At 42.5% G+C, this 21,255-nt stretch overlaps 1 protein-coding gene across 11 annotated transcripts in view; it reads right to left on the reverse strand.

Moving 5' to 3' along the window:
• TNC (tenascin C) overlaps positions 1-21,255 on the reverse strand; it is a 72,442-nt gene that overhangs the window by 17,366 nt on the left and 33,821 nt on the right. For 4 of the 11 annotated variants that reach the window (XM_075112275.1, XM_075112273.1, XM_075112276.1 and 1 more), the window contains exons 9-15: positions 20,878-20,967; positions 19,907-20,170; positions 9,864-10,136; positions 7,506-7,778; positions 6,133-6,405; positions 3,538-3,813; positions 1,005-1,277 (exon numbers count right to left, since the gene is read on the reverse strand). In XM_075112275.1, coding sequence (XP_074968376.1) covers positions 1,005-1,277; positions 3,538-3,813; positions 6,133-6,405; positions 7,506-7,778; positions 9,864-10,136; positions 19,907-20,170; positions 20,878-20,967 — 1,722 coding nt within the window. Of the gene's footprint in view, positions 1-1,004; positions 1,278-3,537; positions 3,814-6,132; positions 6,406-7,505; positions 7,779-9,863; positions 10,137-12,841; positions 13,262-19,906; positions 20,171-20,877; positions 20,968-21,255 lie in introns of all 11 variants that reach the window. The other 7 variants (XM_075112283.1, XM_075112282.1, XM_075112284.1 and 4 more) reach the window with 6 other exon arrangements.

A 21,255-nucleotide genomic window follows, 5' to 3' on the forward strand; every position in this document is an offset into this window, starting at 1 on the left:
TTTCATGCACTTCTGGCATCTGTGATGCTTCTGATCAGATGTATCCTCTACTTCGATATTAAACAAATGTTGAAGCAGCAAAGGGGAACACTGAATATTCATATCCCTTAGACAGCACACTTAAAACTAAATGCAAGACCTACTGTCTTTAGTGGAAGAACCCATTCAAAAGGATCCCAGGAGCTGTAAGTTATTAATTACCTGCAAAATATCTTTAGCTCAGTATGGTCAGGCATCATTACCTAGAGAAATGCTACTGGAGTGTTTGCTATCTTACAGCATCTCCAATGCACTTCTTTTTTTCTACAGAAATATATTCCTATTTATTTTCTTGTGAACCTCAAATCAGGTAACCCCCAACTTTACTGCTGCAGAGACAGCAACATGCAGATGAGACTCAATGGTTATGGGGCTAGAGAATCAGTCTGCAATGATTTTTCAAGAAAGCTCAAGGGTTGCTGGAAAACGGCAGCTATGATGAGGTTGAAAACATGAGCTAAGGTTTCCTGGAGAGAGATGTCAACTTTATGGGTGGCAATGATCACACTCGATGGTCTTTGGGTAGAACCCCCACAGAGCAAAAGAAAGGAGGCCATGGGCAAGAAAACCATGACTTTTCCTGAAGGTCCTGATGGTTGGCAACTTGGAGAATGCTGATGTGCCCAGCAGCTGTTAACAAGATGAGCTCCCGCATGCAACCATTTTCCTTTAAAGACTTCAGTTAGAAATACCTGCATGACCAAACCAGATACTTTCACCCAGCAACCCACGTCATGCGCCTCTACAGGATCCCTCGCAAAGACAAAAGGGAAACATCAAGTTAAAAGGAACGGAATGTCATTGGTGAACCTATCAATCATGAGGAGTTATGTGTAGCCACGATGCAGAAAAGGATGCAAATGCCAAGGTTTGCTTTGCAAATGGATTGCATGAAACATCTTCCATGTGAAAAGAAAAGCAAGAGAGAAAGGGTGGAAGAGAACAATTTGTTCACATTAAAATACCTGTAACAGCCACAGTGCTTAGGGGCTTTGTTTGGTGCCCCTTGGCAAAACCATAAAGCATAACCTCATAGCCAATGCCAGTAATAAGGCCTTTAAGCTTCAGTTGCCGCTGGGCTCCCGTAAGGAGGAACTCCTGTGGGTCCAGCAGCTTGCCAGAATCCACCACGACTACTAGAAAGTTGTCAAAGGCATTCTCCGATGCCATCCACGACACTGTGAACCCATAAGGGTTAATATCAGAGACAGTTAGGTTTTCCAGTGGGGGCATGGCCTCTAAAAGAAGGGAAGGTGCAAAAACACACAGAAAAAAGAAGCGAAAAACATTGCAAATTAGAAAGTGTCACAGATTCCACAAAACATAAATCACATTTTTCCCCGAAGTATGGATTTAATAGAAGTGCATAGCCAGGACCACAAGACTAGGATTTTCAATGGAGCCTCCAGAAGTTAGATGCTCAAGTCTCAATTTCCATCAAGGGTGTCTCAGCACCTCATCTCACAAGCTCCTTTGAAATTCCCTCCGAGCTCACTGTGTAAGCACATTTCTTCTGTTACACATGCACTGTAAGACAGTTATAACCAAAGCTGCTTTAGAAATACTGTGCATAAAGCTTTCATTTCCTTCCACCTGTCTCCGCCATCGGTGCTTTAGGGACAAGCAACTTCGGCATTCACAATTCCTGTATTTTGCTTCTTTACCTCTCTACTCCACATGAGTATTTCCAGCTTTTCCCTTCAGTGGTGGAGGGGTCAGAGATGCCAGAAGGACTGCCAGAAGCAGAACATTAATCAGTCAGGGTCATAGCCAGTGCAAGTACTAAATACTTGCATGATTGTTTGTTTGCAGGGGATAGGAGAGTAGCCAGAGTTTGCACTGGCTGAGGGCAGGGGCTAATGACTGCAGAACAGACAATAATTTGTCCAAAGAGCTTCACAGGCAGCTGCTAGTGTGCTATGTTGACAACTTAAAGAAATTCCAGTGAGGGGTCTTTTTTTTTTTTTTCATATCAGCATGACATTTGTCAAAGTTTAGAGGCTGTGTTCAACTCCTCAAAACTTTCCCACCAAGTCCCTGAAAAAGAAATAGGCCAAATTTTCACAAGATAGTTTCTCAGTGTATTTTGCTCACTCAAAATCTGACAAGTCAAATAGGAAGATCAACTGGCTCTGCTAAGCCCTGGCCTTGATCCTGGATCCCAGGCATTGCTAGTATTTCTCTAAACTATTTGTCAAACCTTGTTTTGTTGACTCATTCCATCTTCCAATCACTCAAATACCAGTTAGTTAAACACAAAACTTTCTCTGGGAAAGGGTTTTGGATTTGTTTTTGACACTTCACAACTGTTGAAATTAATGCTCTGTTAGAACTTCTCATAAAAATTCCCTCCTAAAGTTTTATAATTTGGAAGTCCTTATGTTTTGATGTTTACACATTTGTGTGCCAAAGATTCAGCTCAAATTTACTCAATTTGGAGTAATTTTTGCAGCTTACTTGCTTCTAATCAAGCAATCCCAAAGATTCACATTTTGGTTTGGTCTCTGGGAGGGTGGGTAAACAAATAATGACCCCAAAATACTGAAATTATTTTCCTGGGATAGGTGTTGAGTGACACCAACGCTCTAAAGCCAGCAGGTTCATGTAAACTGCTGGCACATCCTTCTGCTGTGTAGAGTGTGCCACATGTTTACCTAGCTGTGGGAAGTTTCCTCTCAAAATACTGATGTCCATGGTTTATTTTCAAAAAGGAAGCCCTTGTGCTCTGGTGAGGCAGAAGAGCAGAGGTTTCTGAAATAAAGAACTGATCGCTTCTAACTATGTGACTAAATGTCATCGGGGGCAGGTCAGAGCTGGTGCAACTATTTGCCTTAAGGAGAATGATCATGGACATTGCCTCTCACAGAAACTAACAGCTCAGATGCTGCAAGGGATGCTGCTACTGTAGCTGGTGTTCCCACTGCGTGTGAATGAAGAGAAGAGAAAAAGGAAAAGGCCTCAATTTCTCCGTTAATCCTATTTAGGGCGTCCATCTGACAAGCCTTAGTAGCACATACTGGCCACATAATACATAGAAGGTGAACTCTGTGGTATTTTTTTTATCGTCTAGAAGGCATGTGATATCCAACCGATCCCAGTTAAAATCTGGCCAAAATATTCAGACATAAGGGATGTGTTGAGAGGACATCACAGGGCAGGACGTGTTCTAAAGTGCAGTCCTCTCTGGATCCTTCAGATGCAACTACTGAGTATTCGGCAACTTTCCCCCTCAAACTTCAGGAATTAAAAAAGATTATGAGACATGGGAGAAAGGTTCCAGAGGCCTCTAAACTCACTTTAAACTAGCACTCCTCCTAGAAATTTTTTTAAGGTCAACATGGCTGGTCTGACCCATCCTTGCACTACGTTTACCAACAAAAGCATCATTGCTGGACAAGATATTCAGTGCTGTAGAGACTCTTTTTTTTTTTTTCAATCCATGCTGGAATATATATTTTTATAAGCCAATAAATAGACTCCAAACTTTTAAGCAGGTACCTGTCATGACAAAAGCAGTGAGGGGCTCTGTGTGAACACCTGCATTGGTGGTCCCCTTAATGTTAATATCATAGCCAGTGTAATCTAGCAGGCCTGAGATGTGAGCGCTGCGAGCACCTCCCGACACTGTAAGCTCCTGGGGTTCATGTGCTGCATAGGAATCTCTAATGTGTATTACAAACTTGGCAAAAGGCCCATCTCTTGTGGTCCATGAGAGGTTGAAGCTGTCAGGGGTAACATTTGTGAGTGTGAGCGTGCCCAGCTGTGGCTCAGCCTCTGAAGGAGAAAGGAACACAGGTGAAGAGACAGCATTACTCCAGGGGGCTGGGGGAATTAGCAGTGGAGGTTTATAGATGCTTAAAGATAAGGCTGAACATTTTAGCCTTGTTTTGCAGTGGTTGAAGAAAAAAAGAAATGGAGCATTGCAACAGCTATGTTGTAAGGTTTTGGAAAGAAGCCACTGAAATTAGTGCTGGCTCTTAATGTATTTTTTCATTCAATTTTCTTAAAAACCCTCAATTTTTCTAATGAAATGTGGGTCTGATTTACAGAAGCACCAACAGCATACAGCCCTCTGGTAAAACCATCGAAATTGCAGGAACTCCACACTGAGAAATTGATGGGAGTACAAACCCACAGCAATTCCAAAGTAGATAAAGTAGGATTCAGGCAGGAATTAGGTAAGTCCAAAACAGACAACCTTGAAATCCCAGTTCAGCATCTGTTTAGTGTTCTGCTGCCTGGAGTTGTAGATATGTTTATTTTTGAGCCCTGAACTTTATGAGGAGTTTCAGTCCTCAGTGATTATCTCAGCACTAATCTCAGGCCAAAACCTCCCTGGATTCCACCGATAAGGTGTTCCTCACCCTCTGATTAGGCAAAATCAGAGCATACCTAATAGACTGAACAAAAAAAACCCACAACACTGCTGTTGCTCTCCTTTCTGACTGTTCAGTGATCAGGGCACTTCTTTAAGAAGCAGAGACTTTCCTTTTGTGCTAGAGGGAATTCAGAATCACATCTCACCCTTGCCAGGGGAGAAGCTCCGCCTCCACACTATAGGACGGGGAGGGTTCCTCGCCCGTCCTGTTTTAAAGTTATTCCATTTAGCATAAAATCATTAATGATTCATTAGAGCACAGAGAGAGCACAAACATGACCTGGCATTCAGGTGGTCAGAGATTCCTGTGTTTGTTCTCGGGGCTGACTTTCTGTTTTTTCTCTTGCCAACTGAGTATAAACCAAGAACACCTTGGGAAATGCAGCCAGTGAGATACAGGAAAATAACTAAGCAGGTGATTCATGCTGGGAGACAAGTAAGAAAGATGTATCCCACCAACAAAGAGAACAGTGAAAGAATGAAATCCTTTTCTTAACTAAAACTTGAACTGCTACAAGATGTTCCAACTTTTACTCCCGTTCCCCATTGCAAGACTTTTAAATAATAGCCCACCTTCTTCTCCGGAAATGTCTAGGAACAGGTGAATCCAAGTGGCCCCAATTAAGGACACATGCTATTGTCATGCTGTCAACCAGTGACCGTCAATGCCTTCATGGCTGACAGTGAAGATGTCACCATGTAAGCATGGTACTTCCAAAGACAGGGGAAGAGATGAGAGAATATCCACAAAGCAAACAGGCTTGGGTGGAGGACCCAGTGAAACCGAACATGGAGCCGTGAGCCCCGCATGCAGGTCAGAGAGGACAAACCGATCCTTTCCAATGTCATCCTGAAATGACCACATTCCTTCACATGCCACTTGCATCCAGTCAGGCACATTCACATCATGACACCCAGACTCCAAAGAACACTACATGCAAAATAAGTCAAAATTATCCCTTCAGGCAAGTCTCCTGCCATCCTGGAATCACCACAGGGAAAGCTCTGACATCCTCTGAAACCAGACAGACTCAAAGGTAGCAATGCAAGTGACAGAGTGGTGGGCTGACCATAAAGAAAGGGTGGACTTCCCTTTTGAGCCCTGCTCTCTGCCGGGAACACACAAAAATGCTAGGCAGAGAAGGATGTCAGAACCAGCACAAGGTGGCCAGACCACTCCATGCATTTTTGTTTGGTCATTTATCATGCTGCATGAAACTCCCACAAGAGATGCAAATGCCTCCGGAAACATTTGGCTTTAAGAACAAGGAACCAAAATGACATGCAGGTGCCTCTCCAGGCTGATAAAGACATGAAGGACTCCCAGCCACAACAAAGCAATTGAGGATGGGACGAACAAGAACGTTTTTCCAGATCAAGTGCAAAGATACTCTGTGAAAAATATTAACCATCTGGAGCAAGTAAATTATATATACACAGAACTTGCAGATAAGTGTATATATAAGGAAACCAATCATGGTTTACTACTGACTCCCTTAATGCTGGGGGCACTTTTTCAGCCTTTTCCATTGTCTCAGATCTCTCTTTTTCCAAGCACTTTCAAGCCCAGCTTATTTCAGCCTCCCCTCATAATGAGCTCCCTATAATTTACTAAAGGAACGATGATGAGTTGGAGCCATGTTTTAGAGCAGTTCGGTGGACAGCAAAAGACAGAAGAGAAAAAAGCAAACCTGGAAGGTGAAACAGTGAAATACCTGTGGTTGCCAGTGTTGTCAAGGTCTGACCACCTTGCCCATCAATTACACCATGGAGTTGGACAGTGTAATTAGTGGCAGCTTTGAGGTTGGTGACTACATAGCGCCGGGAGGCCCCTGGCACTGTGTGCACCAGGGAGTCCAAAGGGAAGTCAGAATTTCTGACTTCTAGAATAAAATGGTCAAAGGCATTGTCCTGTGCTTCCCACGTGAGTGACATGCTGTCTGAGGTAGCATTTGATACAGTGAGTTTGCTAAGGAGAGGTTCCTCTACTAAGGGAAGAAAAACAAACGGAAATGTATTGCAATTATTAAAACCCAAAGCAACAAAATAAAATAATATAGAAGTTTGAGTTCATATGAGCCACAGGTCACAAAAATCATCTAGCCTTGTGTTTCTCAATGTTTTACACACCACAACGCCTGCAGTCACCATGCCCGTGTCACCCACGATTCAGTGAGGCAGTTCACAATCTGATGCTAGAAACTGCAACTCTGTATTATCTGATCGATGAAATTTTATATTCTGCTTAATGTCATTGGCCACATTAATATATTGCTATGAAAACTTTTCCTAAGACCATGTCAGCAGGCAAAATTTGGTAGAGATATTAAATGATCATAAAGTGAGCTATTATCTGACTACTATAAGAATGTGCTTTCTGCTTCCATAGTTTAGTCCTCTCCTTCCATCTTCATACTGTAATTGGCTAGAACACATCAAACATTTGATTTCCCTGTCTTTCCTTGAAAAAATGAGATGCACAATGTGCCAACAACTAAATGCCTACCTATTTTATTCACCAACATCAAGTCAAATTGGCTCTTTCAATCTCTCATCCCATGTAAACTGAATTCTGAAGTTGAATTCAAGCAACGCATCTGCCTGTAGGAGTCTGCTGTCACAGACTGGGATGTGCCTGAAATCTATTTAGAGAATCAGGATATAAATCAGCTTATCTGAGAGAAATAGTGCCTCCTCTATGCTGTGTGACAGATGCAAACACATGTTGCGAGGCTAACGTAACGAATCGCCTCCCATTTGGTTCTTGGGAAATTTGTTTTGGTTCTCAAAGCAAAACATCCTCTGTGTCAGAGGTTGCCCCTACCTTAATGTCTGAACAAGAGCAAGCTTATTATGTGAACGAAATCACATCACAATATGATTGACTGACTTTGCTGGATGGGATGGAGGATTAACATTCACAGTTCAAAATGTCTCCGGCAGGTCTTCCTTAGAAGGTGTCAAACAATGAGGTAGAGGATTTGGCAATGGGTAGACTGTCGTGGAAGCTGAGGGCAGGAAAAGGGGCACAACCTTTAAGGAATAGTTAGAAGAAAGGAGAGTTAGCTTTGAGGTAGGTTTTATATACCTGTTGTAGCTGCAGCACTTATTGCCTGTGTGCGGAAACCATGAGAGATCCCATAGAGGTAGACAATAAAATCAGTGCTGGGAGAAAGCCCTGAGATATGAGCAGTTCTTGAATTGCCTGAGATGTTGAACTCCATGGGCTCCAGCAACCTGTTAGAATCAATAATTTCAATAGTAAAGACGTCGAAGTCCCCATTGGTGGTTGTCCAAGAAAGGTTGAAGCTTTCAGGAGTAATGTCGGAAACGGTTAGCTCACCAACTTCTGGGTGCACTCCTGAGGAGGGAAACAACATTGGTCAGAAGGGGACAGCCCTGGACCGCCTCCTGCTCAGAAATGCCGTGCTTCTCTCTGCTCATGCTGGCAGCACTCCAAGGTGCCATTGGAGAAGAGGGTTTGAGTACAAGCTTGCTACAAGCAGACAGGTACTAAGGGGAAGAAATCAATGGAAGCATGTCAAAATGTTGAAGAAGAAAGAAAAAAAAAGGAAACACAAGAAAGAAAACAAGCTTTAAAGCTATGGCTATTTCCCTTTACCTCCAGAAGCAGCCATGTGTCTTTGAGGTCTGAGCACGAAAGCAGATGCAAAAGAACTCTTCTGAATGCCTCTGGGGCATTTGGAAAAGTCAGCTTCCAGTTTTAGGAGAAGCTAAAACTAGAGCTATTGCTCTATCCAAAGGAAAAGGTTGTGTTTTCTTTGCTCTTCTACTTTCCCTTTCAGCTTAAGCCTATGAAAGCTGGCATGTTATTTTGGAGCTGGAGCCAAAATTCAAAGCAGTGATAGCTGCCTTGGGGTTTCTTCCTCTCTGTAGACATCCCTGATGCGTTACAGAAAGGCTCAGAAAATTCTGACAATTGGAAATCCCCAGAAGGGAAAATTTTGAAAAGCCGGGTGCTGAGCATGACCCAGAAAGGGAAGGGAAAACCTCAGCAGGGCATCTTCTGCTGTTTTCATTAAGTTAATGAAAAGAGAGCACACTGCATATTTAGGCAGGACACCCATGATGTCTGTTTTCTTGTTTGTCCCTGCACAGCCTCCTTTGTCTAGCTGCATTTGTCTGGTTTCAATGGGCAATCTGCTACCAGCTCACACTCAGGACTCTCAAAGCACAGGACTTCTAGCCTGCAGCAGGACACAGCCCAAGGCAAATGCCTTGTGCCAGACACATTTCTCCCTAAGCCAGGCTGCTTAAAGCATTACTGAAACAAGCAAGCTCTACTACATTTGCTGTTTTAATTCTGGTTAGTTCTTATGTGTACTTTTATACCCTCTGTGCTGAGTAACATGTGCTTGGGGAAATCAAACATGAGCAAGCTCTGGCCATCTCACAATCACAGGAGGTTGCAAAAGTCTGTAAGAAAGCCCAGAGGCAGTGGATATTGTCTACAAGAAATTTTCTGAAGGAAGAGCCACTGGTGCCCCTATGTTGTCAATTAATTCATACTGTGTTCATTACCAATGATCAAAACACCTGGCAGAACCATGAGCTGGTATCAATGCTGGATACAGCACAGACATAAGCGTATATTTACCTCTCATGGTAAAAACTCATGATAAGCTCTCATTTAAAACTGCCGTCTTTCACAAGATCAGGGAGAAAATTATTTTTGAGTCTCTTGACTAGCTTCATGCAACCTCCTGACAATGTGGGGCTTGCCTTCCTTTTTTCAGGTCAGTTTTATGCCAGGGTATTTCTGCTGAATTTGGCCTTCTTGTATTGTATCTTTTTCAGACCAATCAGACTGTTTTATAACTTTATGTAGCTTAATATATGGTACTACTCTTGGAAGGAATTGACTTTGTTCTTTTCTATATGAGAACATATAGAAGGTGTCTATCCTTACCTTATCCTTACCCTGAAGACAGATGCACACACTACACCCCTGAGTTTGTATTTACATAGAAGCTGGTGCATAATCTCAGAGGTAGCTTCTGAAGGGTAAAAACTAAACATACTCTTGGGCTTTGATTATCTGGGCTATAAAGAATAGATTTTTATAATTTTACAAGGGACCCTGGGTTTTCCCGAGCATGTACGACAGCCAGTTGGGTTTTGCTGTTAGTGTCAACCAACAGAAAAGCAAGTAAAGGGAACAAAATAAGCCATTCTGAAGTGGGGGGAAAAAAGCATTCCTAAAAGCAAAGGCCTCCATGGGGACACTGAGACTCTTATTGGAAAGTCTGATCATGAGACATTTCCACGCCAGAGATGTTCAGCCAAGCTTTAATGAGTTCAGTGCACCCCATGCAAAGTCGACCAAGTGAGCAAGCTTTGCCAAGCAGTTGCAATAGCTCTGGCTCACACCCTTGTCTGCAAAGAAAGGGAGCTGTAAGACTGGGTGAGTGACTTGAAAAGATACCTGTCACGGTTTCAACAGAAAGGGGTTTGGTCCTGTAGCCTTGAATCACACCATAAAGTGTGATGTTATAAGGTGTGTTGGCCTTGAGGCCCGTAACATTCACAAAGCGCAGTCCGCCTGGGACTGTGATATTCCAGGTTTCTTCGGGATTGCCAGACTCCTGCACCTGAATGATAAAGCTCTCATAGGCCCTGTCGGCTGCTGTCCAGGTGAGCTGGAAACCATCCCAGCCAGTCTCTGATACTGATAATTGTCCAAGCTCAGGTTCCTCCTCTGAATAAGGACAGAGAGTCAATCAGTTACTCAGATTAGAGACTAGTGGTGATGAAGTATTATTTAATGATGGTCAGTGTTAATGAATTTCACTTCTAATCAGTGACACGGAGATGCACCCCACACACATTTGCATTCTCAGCTGCCCCAGATAACTTGTAAAGTCCCTTCAGAGACACGGCAAAACAGAACAATAAGAAGAGAACTCTAATAATAGATAATAACCACACTAATGCTAAAAGACTGCTTACAGAAAGTAGTTTATAGACCATCTTACAGCTGCAAGAGTTTTGGCAACATTAATTACAATTCCCTATGAGACAAATAAGTATTACTATAACCACTTTACAGCACTATTAACGACTCGGTGTTTGCCGTTATGAAGTGACTGTGAATACGGCAATCATGCTTTTTGTAAGGGTAGGAAGACACTGAATTTAGAGCAGTTGGGATTCAGATGTTTATGCTTTTAATTGTGTCCACATGAAGGATGCTATTTATTCTTCTAAACTACTACTAATCCGAAACAATAAAGAAGAGGAAAATTCCTCCACGTCTGCATGTCTTCAGTTTAACGGATTTGTCTTCCCTATATTACATTATTCTGTCCACAAAACCTTCCTGGAGGCAGAGAAGCTTAGATTTTAAGAGTTACTGATATTAATCTAAAATTGAAATCTGCATTCACAGAAATCAACATTCTTATAACCCATCACAGGGGTGGCCTAGGAAGTTGGGAACCATCAGAGCTAACTCTCTGATGCTGTTAAATCTGAAAGTTTAGGTCATTTTCTCAGCAAGAACAGAAAGTCCTCTGTTACAGAGGAAATACAACCGATTCCTTAAAATTAGCAGTCATATGGGAAAATGACAAAGCAATACCTGTTTTTTTCTACATGGAAAATCTTGCTATGTGATCTATCATTGGCCTAGGAACTGCGATGACTTTCTAGCACTTTCGTTATTTACTTGCATTACATTACTTGCATAAGCATTATAATAAGAACAGAGTCTAACTGAATAATCCCAATCTGCACGACTAAGAATCTATAAGAGATCATGCATAGAGGGAAATGGATCTGGGTTGTCAGTTGTAAACTTCAAATCTAATAAAATTTTAAGCATAATTTAAAGCAGCAGGTACATGGGCCCTGAAATAAATGAAAATTAGGCAACATTACTCATATAAGTTTTCTTCCTGTAAAAACAGAGCGTTTATTGTATGCCTGCTGCATAGCCTTATATAGGTAGCTGGGGTTGTATTTTCAGAGGTTGAGCACTCATAGATCACAGTCAATTATCTTCAGTGAGATTCACTAATGTATCGTAAATTGCTACTACTCAGGAACACAAAAGCTTTGATGAGTTTTCCCAACCTGTTAGAAGAAAGACATTGTTTATGAAATAACACAATGATGTTCAACAAAAACAAAACAAAACAAAGCATGAATCCAGAGCTGTTTTGCTTGATCAGGAGCAGAAATGAGACTCATTGAGGCAAAATATGAATCCTGTCAAAGTATCACTGTTTAGCTGAAAAAGAGAAAGCAGGACAGAAAAGGAGCAGGTTGTATCAGAAATAATCTTTTGGTGGCAAATAAAGCAAACACATTTCCTTAAAATGAAAATGAAACCAAACCAAAAGTTAGCAAGGTAAAATCTTCTAAGTAAAAGCTTGATAATAGTAAGTAATGCAGTCATCATCACAGCTTAAAAGCAATTCAGATTTATCTGAAGAGTGCTCAGTTTCATTCTCCTCCAAGATGCAGAGTCCCTTTTCCTCCTGTTTCTCATGCATGTCTGAAATGGAAGTGCAGACAACCCCATCATGCTCTTTAGGGACCAAGAAATTTTCATACAAAATCATGCACCAACTTGGACAGTTGGAGACCTCCAAAAGCCTCATCCATAGAGCATCCAACATATACGACAAAACAATGACAATCTCATGGCAAATGATATCAAGGGATGATGTTTCTTACTTAAAAAAAAGAGAGAACAAACCATTGAGAGATGAGACTGCTCTAGCCTTGTAGTAGGTGTGAAATAATCTGTGTGTTTCTATGTAAATTTTTCATTCCATGTTGTGAATTTGGTTTTGGGTGATGGACAGGTACAGACATTAGCCTCCAGCTAGGTTCTCCAGATATGAACTTATGCACTGGTGCTTTGATCACTATTGAACTGAGCCCTGCGGCAATAGGTCTGTTTCCTCAGGAAATTCATGGAACAGGGATAAGAGGTGGAAGTTTTCAGAATGGTATACTCCCAATGTGTTACAATCTTTTTTTCTCTGACATCACCACTTCCATGCCAGTGCTGCAAACTGCAACCTCCTTGCGGTCTTTCTTGTGTTTGAACCACAGTCCAGATAAATACCTGTAGCATCTTGCTATTTTCATGTGCCGTGTAAATAGCAGATGCATCAATGACTCTCTTTGCATGCAATTGGAAAAGAGAGAATTGATGCTTCATCACCTTAAAAGCTGCATGGGGCCTTGTCCATGCTGCACCGCTCAAGGCTCTCATTCCACAGCAATAAGAGTTTTATTCCGTGCAAAAGGAAGAATGAAAAAAATAAACCTATGAAGAAAGGCATCACTCACAAGGCCTAGCGTTTCTGCAGTGGAACAGCAGTACGAAAATGAAATTCTGTATTTCAAAGCAGAAAAGGAACATACGGCTAATGAATCCATAGAAAATACCTGTAGCAGCTAGGGCTTCCAGGGACCAAGAGAGCTGACCTTGAGTGCTTCCGTGGAGGTTAATCTGGTATTGTGTGCCAGCTGTGAGATTGGTAATTTCTGTTTCTCGATGATTTCCCGGCAAAAAGATTTCCTTTGTTCTGTTTAAACTGGACAGGTCTTTCAGAGTGATAAAGAACTGATCAAATACCTCATCCTGTGCTGCCCAAGACAGGGTGAAACTACTGAAAGTCCTGTGTGTTATATTAAGGTCATGAAGAGCACCAGTGGCTTCTGAGATGGGAAGGTCAGTGGGCACCGAAAGCAGAGCACGAGCATCAAAGCTGGGGTTTGTTAAATAACTTAGCTCTGTAGGTGCAGGACTGGTAGGATTAAATGATGTTTCATTGTTTGATTCTCCAGGTGTTGTGACTAGATGTGCTAAACAGAGGTAAATTGCAAGTTAAAATTTCCTGATAATAAACCCCCAAATATACCAAAAGACAGCTAACATCTCCTACAAAACAGTTTGTGTGCTTTGCATTAAATAGCTCTAAGAACAGAGAAAACAGATGGGTACTTCTTTTTTGGAGACTGAATCCAGGCCACAAGCAAAGGTAGCGTCACCAAGCACAACATGGCTCTCTCACAACCGCGCTAACAGCTCCAGAGCAACAACTGTTAAACGCAGAGATGAGCTGAAATGCTTCCAGCAGCGAAATGGGCACATCCTCAGTTGATGTAAATCAGTACACTTTGACTACCTCCAAAGAACCTTGCTAATTTACATCGGTGAGGATCTGAACCCTAAGTCTCTCAAGCATGCCTTTTATCTTTACTACAGCACATCTGTTATTGCTTCTGATACAAGCCGTAAGTGGAATGCATACCAAATATCGCAAACGTATCCGAATCCAGACTAAGAAATCAGCCACAGCAGATGCATGCTAAATCTCATCCTATCCAATCAAAAACAGGCTTGGAGGAGTTATCCATCTGGATACATGCAGAATTTTCAAAAAAGGTGGGGGGGGATGCACATCCTTACCTAAAAACCACGACAGAAAGAACTTGAGCAATCTTTCTTTAAAGAGATCCAAATGAACTGAAGGGAAAAAGACTTGGCCTTCAACATGCTGAATGATCTGTGAATATATCCTGTAGCACAGTCAGATTTTGAAAATCTGAGAACTGTGGAGACCACAGAGAATGTGTTTCTGATCACAGCTGCAAGGCAACAGGCAGGTGATTTTTCTAACATGCAGAATTATCTCCTCATTAGTGGAAAACCGCATCATTTCACACCTCAGTGACTTCCTTGCTCTCATGCTCCACTTGCATTCAATTAAGAGAGAGCAAGTCGTCTACCACCATCAATCAGATCAGCACAAATACCTACTCAGGATTCAGTATCTGTCTCCAAATTCACACATGTATCAGACAAAAAAAGTTTTCAGAGGAGAAAGATAAATTTAAAATATTTTCAAATAAATGCAGAAATGTTATCTTCGAAATATATTCTCAGGACAAATACAGGTGTAAAAACGTTTTCTGCTCACTCCCAGGAAGGAGAGAAGCCTGTGCGGCAAACAGTGATTTGTATTTACATGTATCATTGATATTCTTGACTTAGGTAAGGGCCCTCCTTAAATCACCCCAGCACATGGTCTGAACCAGGCCCTACATATGCTGTAAACTGAAGACAGCCACGTTGTCATCACACCAGCATATCTGCAATGGGAACCATTAGCATAATTCCCTCTTTCCAGTAAATCGACTGTCAGAACTATTATCTGACTGCAGCAGCGCTACGGAGCTCATGTAACAAAGCAGGAAGACATGCAGTATGGAACCGTTAGCCTTCGGCGACCCTCAGTTGCTTGTGCACAATTAGATGCCAACCAGCTCTTTCCTATTCTGGGCATGGGCAAAAACTACTGCATCAAGCAAGTGCACCAGTAGTCAAGGCCTTAAGGTTGTCTACTTAACATGCGTAGTGGTAGCTGGGATTTACCATATTACTTTTGCAGAAGACATACATAACTGGAGTGAACAGACCAGTGGGGAGGAAAGGGCAGTGGTACGTTACACAGGTACAGCTCCATGCTGTGGATGGTCCCACTGGGAAACTGCCATGCACCCTGAGTTGGAAAACGAGGGCAAAACATCCGAATATACAAGGGAAAAAGAAAAAAAACCCCAAGGTTGGCATCACACTCCTGATCTACTGAGGATGCCTGAAAGAACCATGTGTAATATTAGTCAAAATTGGCTTCTCATATTCCCTCGTTTTACTTCACCACCCCAACCGACATTTCTCCCAGACTCCTGCCAGTTCTAGTATAACCACACAAGGACTTGGTTACTCTAATCTGAATGGGCAATACAGTAACAGTTCAACTGTATTATACAAAAACTGAGGGACCAACCACCTAAGTGGCATTTTAATTCAGAATTTTGCTGTCACAAGTGGATTATTGTGCCAACTTTGACAACTACATGAGAAGTTGCCATGTACAGACAGTCTCATGGAGCATATGTAATTAGATGTAGTTCTATTACCCCTGAATTTTTTTCAGACCTAATTCTGAATATTACCTTGGGTTCAATGACTTGACTCCACAAATGAATTTGTGGATTAGAAAGAATGGTAGGAAGATACCACAGACAGTATCTGTGTTATTGTTTAGCAGACAGAACACTGGAACGGATAACTGAAAATTTGGAAAACAATCAAACTGAGGATAACAAGACAAATGGAGTTCAAACACTTGACTTAACAACTAGGGCAATAGATGGGGAGAAGAGAAAGAGAGCTCGAGGAGCCCTAGGTGGGTGGTTGACAGCCAGACAGAATGATTCATGGTAGCAAGATGAACGAATACTAGATGCCAAAGAGCTGAAAGCTATGTAGAAGGAAACTGGATGGACAACAAACATATGCTCTTTCTCAGACTGGAATACTTCTCATTATCATTGTCTTAGTAAAATCTTCAGGCTGAATATGGCCTAAATACGTTTATACTTCTGTAGCTGGCCTTCCGAGGAATTTTGACATTGTAATGCTTCACTGGTGATTTTACTAAAAAGAATGTTAATGTCCTGCCAGGATATTTCCCCGGTTACTTGGGATGAAACAAAGAGTATTCTGTATTATTTCTTGCTTCTGTCTCTTGGATTTTGTATTATTTTCCAAGAGAGGCTATCAGCCAGTTTCACTGTGGAGTCTCTTACCAGCTCAAGTACATTTGTAAGACATGACAGCCTACCAAGATATTTGCATTCTTTTCAAACCCTTTGGCTAAATGGCTTTCTCCTCTCTCAACCAGCTGATTACACTAGGCTTACAGTGCCAGCTCACCTCTGAATTTCATAAAGAAAACATTGCAGTGCATCACAAGCCAGAAATACTACAGTAGCTGTCTCTAAAAATCCTCATATTGAAGACAGGTTCCAGGTACTCTTAGCAGAGGAATTAGTTGAAGAAATGGACAATCTTTACTGGCAAATTTAGTTTCCCAGTGGTCAGCACTGTAGTTTTCCATTGCATTGCCTCACCTAATCATTCTTCCTAATGTTTCTTTGAGCTTGTATAAAAAAGGGTGGTGCAATCTAAGACTAGTAGAAGCCAGGAGAGGAAGAGGGACTGACGTACAACACAGACAAGGGTCTTTGGTAAACAGCATAAATCTTCTTAAAAACATTCAACAGACTGGAAAAGTTACTTCCCCAAGCCATGCTCCTATGTGCAACTCACTTCCAGAGGCAAGACAGTATCACATCCATGATTCATCAGCAGTTGCTGCACAATCTGGGTCCTTCAGCAGAGGAATTTGAGGTTAGTGCTTGGTTTCTCTAATGTCCACTCATTTATCTCCACAGGCCTCTCATGCCTGATGTATTACCTCCCGCCTCCTCCAGGACCCACATTGGGCTATGCAGGCAGGGTTCCAGAACCAGAGCAAGAAAGAACAAAGCTGCAGTCTGACGGCTCAGCTTCCTCAGAGCTGCATTGTGTGCTTGCCCTACAGATTAGTTGTTAAGCTGATGTAATATTCTCAAGACATGCTGCCAGAAAGGTCCCTCCAACTAGTAAAACGGCTCCACTTCCTTGACTTCTGAAATGGTTCTAAACCAACACCTTAGTGCAATGCTGGGTGAGACCTCTAACAAATGAGCAGTACCCTAGTTTGTGATCCCTTTGTTAATAACAGAAAGGAGGTACCTGTTGTAGCCACAGCTTCCAGAGGAGGGGAGCGCTGTTCTCCAGCCAATCCATACACCTTGATTTTATAGGAAGTGTTAGCTTGGAGGCCGTCAATCACAGCACCTAGAGATTCTCTGGGCAGGAAGGTTTCTGCAGGGGGCCCAGCTGCCAATGACACTTCCTCGTACTCCACCACAAAACTACTGTAGACTCCTGTATTTGCACACCATGAAACACTAAAGCTGTGGTCTGTTACCCTCGAGACCACAAGGCCCCTCAGTGCATCCTCCTGCACCCCTGAGGGCTCTGGAGCAAGAAAGCTCCCAGAGCCAGAAAGCTCCTCTGCATCAGGAGTCATTGCCTGCAGTAGGGTTAGACTATACAGAGCTACAAAGAAACAAACAAGCAAATAGCAGTGTGAAATATTCAGTCTTTCCTTTTCAGCAACACAAAATAACATTTAGCAAACTGTTCACTTCAGAATCTTTACCATCCCTTGAATGCAGAGTCATGGACATCACTTAAAAAAAACCTTTTGTCAGTTGAGCTGCACATCATCCATATGAAGAGACAGAAGCAACAGAAGGCTGCCATCCTATATCATGGAAGAGTTTGTGACGTGTCCTTTGCTAGAGGTTCATGAGCGCTGAATATTTCAGCTGTCTGTGTGCGGACAGCTGATATACATAAAAAGATAACAGGAAGAATGTGAGAGGGGAGAGGAGGCACCAACAGAAGATCTTCAGCTCTGGGGCTGAAGGAAGCTTTACCCTCAGTGACAGAAAATCCACTATACAAACAAATAAAAATAATGTGTGAGGGACTCCTGAGTACCTGCAGGCAGAGAAGCCTGACTGAACCATCAAGAGGCTGGGAAGGATATATAAGATGAAAAACTGGCAATCTGGAGAAGCAAAGGAAAGTCTGAGAAGAAAAACTCTCAGCCCTTCTGCAGCCCTGGCTCCCTTGTTCAGCAGGGGTGGCACATGCCCCTCTAAACAGCAGGACTGTCTCCTCCACCCACTGAGAAGAGCTGGTCCAGCCCTTGCCGTGCTACTGGCATTTTCCACTTCAATCATTCCTCTCTCTCCCTGGCTGCTCCAAGCACTCTCCCCAGCAGTGCAATGGGCCTGAGGTCCCCCATAGCTCTGCAAGAGAGGGTAAAACAACAAGTTTGTTTGGCTTAGCCTGAGGCCTTCTGGACCTCCCAAGTACTGGAAACATGGATAAAGATGACTGACTTGAGGGTTGACAAAAAAGTAAACTGAAGAAGAGACCTCTTGTCTTATACCCCACAGGCTTACAGAGCATTTCTGCCTCCCCACGCTCACGTGTTTGGATTTGTCCATTCCTACGCAGAAGGAAGGTCACAGAGACAGGTTATGTCAACTACTGCTGGTGCTTCTAAGGAGCGCACTGCAGAGAACTCCTTGTTTACAGGCTGCTCTGAGTAAAGACTTAAAACAAATACACCGGCCAGATGAATGTATTTATAAAAAAAAAAAAAAAGAAAACCAAAGCCAAACCAGGAAAAAGAAGCCACCTTGTGAGACTTTGGAAACTGCTGCTGGAAAGTCCAGACTGTGAAATTCCACAGTATGTTATTTCTGCCTTTTCACCATCTATGTATACTACTTTTGAGACCACTCAGCCTTCAGACAGACAGGGAAAGAGATAACTGGAAAAAGAGAAGCCTGCTCACTCCTGCCACAGTCACGCACTTCAGCTTCCTTTTGTATGTGTGTGCCTCAAGGCTTTCTGACTTTTCCCTACATTGGACACAGGCCTGACATGCATCAAACAAGCAATTCAGTACTGATGGCTTTCTGTAGTTTACACCGTACCATATAACTCCCTGCTGTACTGGGTTACTTGACTTTATAAAGCATTCAGGTGTTCTACTGGCATGAATGCTACCAGGGAATCTGAAAGCAGTTTTGGTCAGTTAAGCTGTACAGCTATTAATTTGTAAGATCCACAACTTCTGGCATGTGTTTACCTCATAGATGGTCTTTGGGAAGAGAAGGATAAACACCTTGATGTCTGCTTAGGTTGATAGTTGTAGCCCAACTGATTCTGATTTCACTGTCTCTGCTTACTTACACCAGTTCAGGATTTAGCCTGAAGGCATCTAAAGATTCAGGAGTTAATTGGGTTCTACACTGAGATATAATTCGGTATGCAACAAACTTTGGGTCAAAATGTTTCACAAAGGATAAAATCTTATTCAGTAAGTAGTTCACTGATACTGGTTAAGTAGAGTGGTTTGTACAAATGGAGACGGCAGAAATGGACCCCCTCTTTGTAGACAAATGTAACAGTCACGGTATCCAATGGAAACAGTGACTGTGACCAGATTTGTGGTGGTAGCCTTTCTCACTTTTGGATGAGAAAACTGAAAAAGGGCAACATTAGAGCCCTGTTGACCCTGATGAAGCATGATGGGTGGAGGCATGCTGTGAAGAGAATTCGTTAGGCAGGAACAAGCAATTTTAAATACATTCTGGTTGCTCTTCCTCCTAGTTTTTGGCTGTAGAAAACAAAACAAGTTATAAGACATAATGCACAAAAAAAGCAGCCACATTTAAAACTGAGGTCTGCGTCTCCTGCAGGACAAATAGCTGCATTCTTTGTGGGTATTGTCAAAGGATAAGCAAGAAATCTTTGAGAATACAGAGCTAAACACAGCAGGTGAGGAAATACACAGCTGTCCCTCAGTTAGGCCTATCACGCTATACAGAGCTAACGTCTGCTCTGCAGGCAGTTGATGCTTTTAAGCAGTTCCCCAGCCATGGCTTACAAAATCAAGTGAAGTTGTACTTGGGCTAGTCATTGCCCAGCGACCCGGTGCATGGCACTCATCAAAAGCTGTTACTCACCAGTCGAACCCTTGACAGTTGTGGGTTTGCTTTTGTGTCTGCCTTTCTCCGCCACCAGACTAATGGTGTATTCCGTCCCTGCCTCCAACCCTCGCAGGATAAAAGAGATGCTGTCCATGGGGATCTCCACCTCGTTCTTCCTTCCAGAGGAGCTAACATAAATGAGGCGATAACGATCAAACTTGGCCACTGGTCTTCTCCAGCGAAGGGATAAGGTGGTTTCAGTAGGGTCACTGACTTCCAAGGCCTTGGGGTTATCAAGATCTACAAGTTAAAAAGGCAAAGTTGAGCTGTCTCTGAACTTCCCTGGGACAGTTTTTCAGGCATCTGTAGATAGAGCAACATCTATACTGGGTGTCTAGCAACAGTCTTATCGGCCTTTTGGAGCTTTTGAAGCCCCGTTGCTTGATATAGGTAGAGGATGATGAAGTTCTCTTTTACAGACAAACCACACTAGAACAAATTTCCCTCACTTACACTCACTTCAGCAGGCCTTGCATGAAGGAGAGGCAGAAGTTAAGCCTTCAGAGAATTTACCCAGGAAAAGGGGATATTTTGAGAAAAATCCTGGATCTGAAGGGCAGTCAGGACTATTGTGACCATGGAGGCTGTGCTTTTTATCAGATCATCCTTTTGGCCATAATCACCATTTCTGCCAGAAACCGTCACAATTAGGGTAGGCCAGAGTAATCAGTGTAAGCATAATTGCCATTAAGGAGCTCACCTGGAGATGAAACTCCCAGAGTATTAAGAGATCCTCATACAGGAAAAGGAAGCCAGATCCAGAGGTCAAGATCTTTGGGGAAATGTTTTTTCTTTCTCTTGAGAGGAAATGTCCCATTGGTACCAAAATGGAATTAAGAACTTTCTAGAACTTTTCTTACAGCATTACTTGGAAAGGAAAGAAACATCAGAGTGGCTCCACCTGACTTGCTGCTTCCTCTGGAGCAAAGGAGGATCAGGCTACTCACCAGTGCCAGCATTAATGGTAGCAGGAGCGCTTTCCCTGTCCTGTCTCACTGCTGTCACTCCGATGCCATATTCAGTTCCAGGCCTCAAACCTAAGAGATGAGGAATGGAAACATGAGTTCTTGTCCATGAAATATGCCTATGGGCATTTCTTTAAATAAAGAAGCCTGAATGTATGCAAGAGAAGATCTATAATCTCCTGTGTATGCAGAGAATTGAGGTTTCAGTTGACCCTCCAGCTGACCTGATGTTTAATAAATCTTTTTTCATGTACATGCCAAAGGATAAAGATTATGGCTGACCGAGACTGCTTTTTGGACGCTGTGCAAACACATAACCAGAGATAGCTTCTACTTTCAAGAGCTTGCAGTATAGATACT

This window comes from Phalacrocorax aristotelis, chromosome 17, assembly GCF_949628215.1.
Source record: "Phalacrocorax aristotelis chromosome 17, bGulAri2.1, whole genome shotgun sequence".
NCBI lineage: Eukaryota > Metazoa > Chordata > Aves > Suliformes > Phalacrocoracidae > Phalacrocorax > Phalacrocorax aristotelis.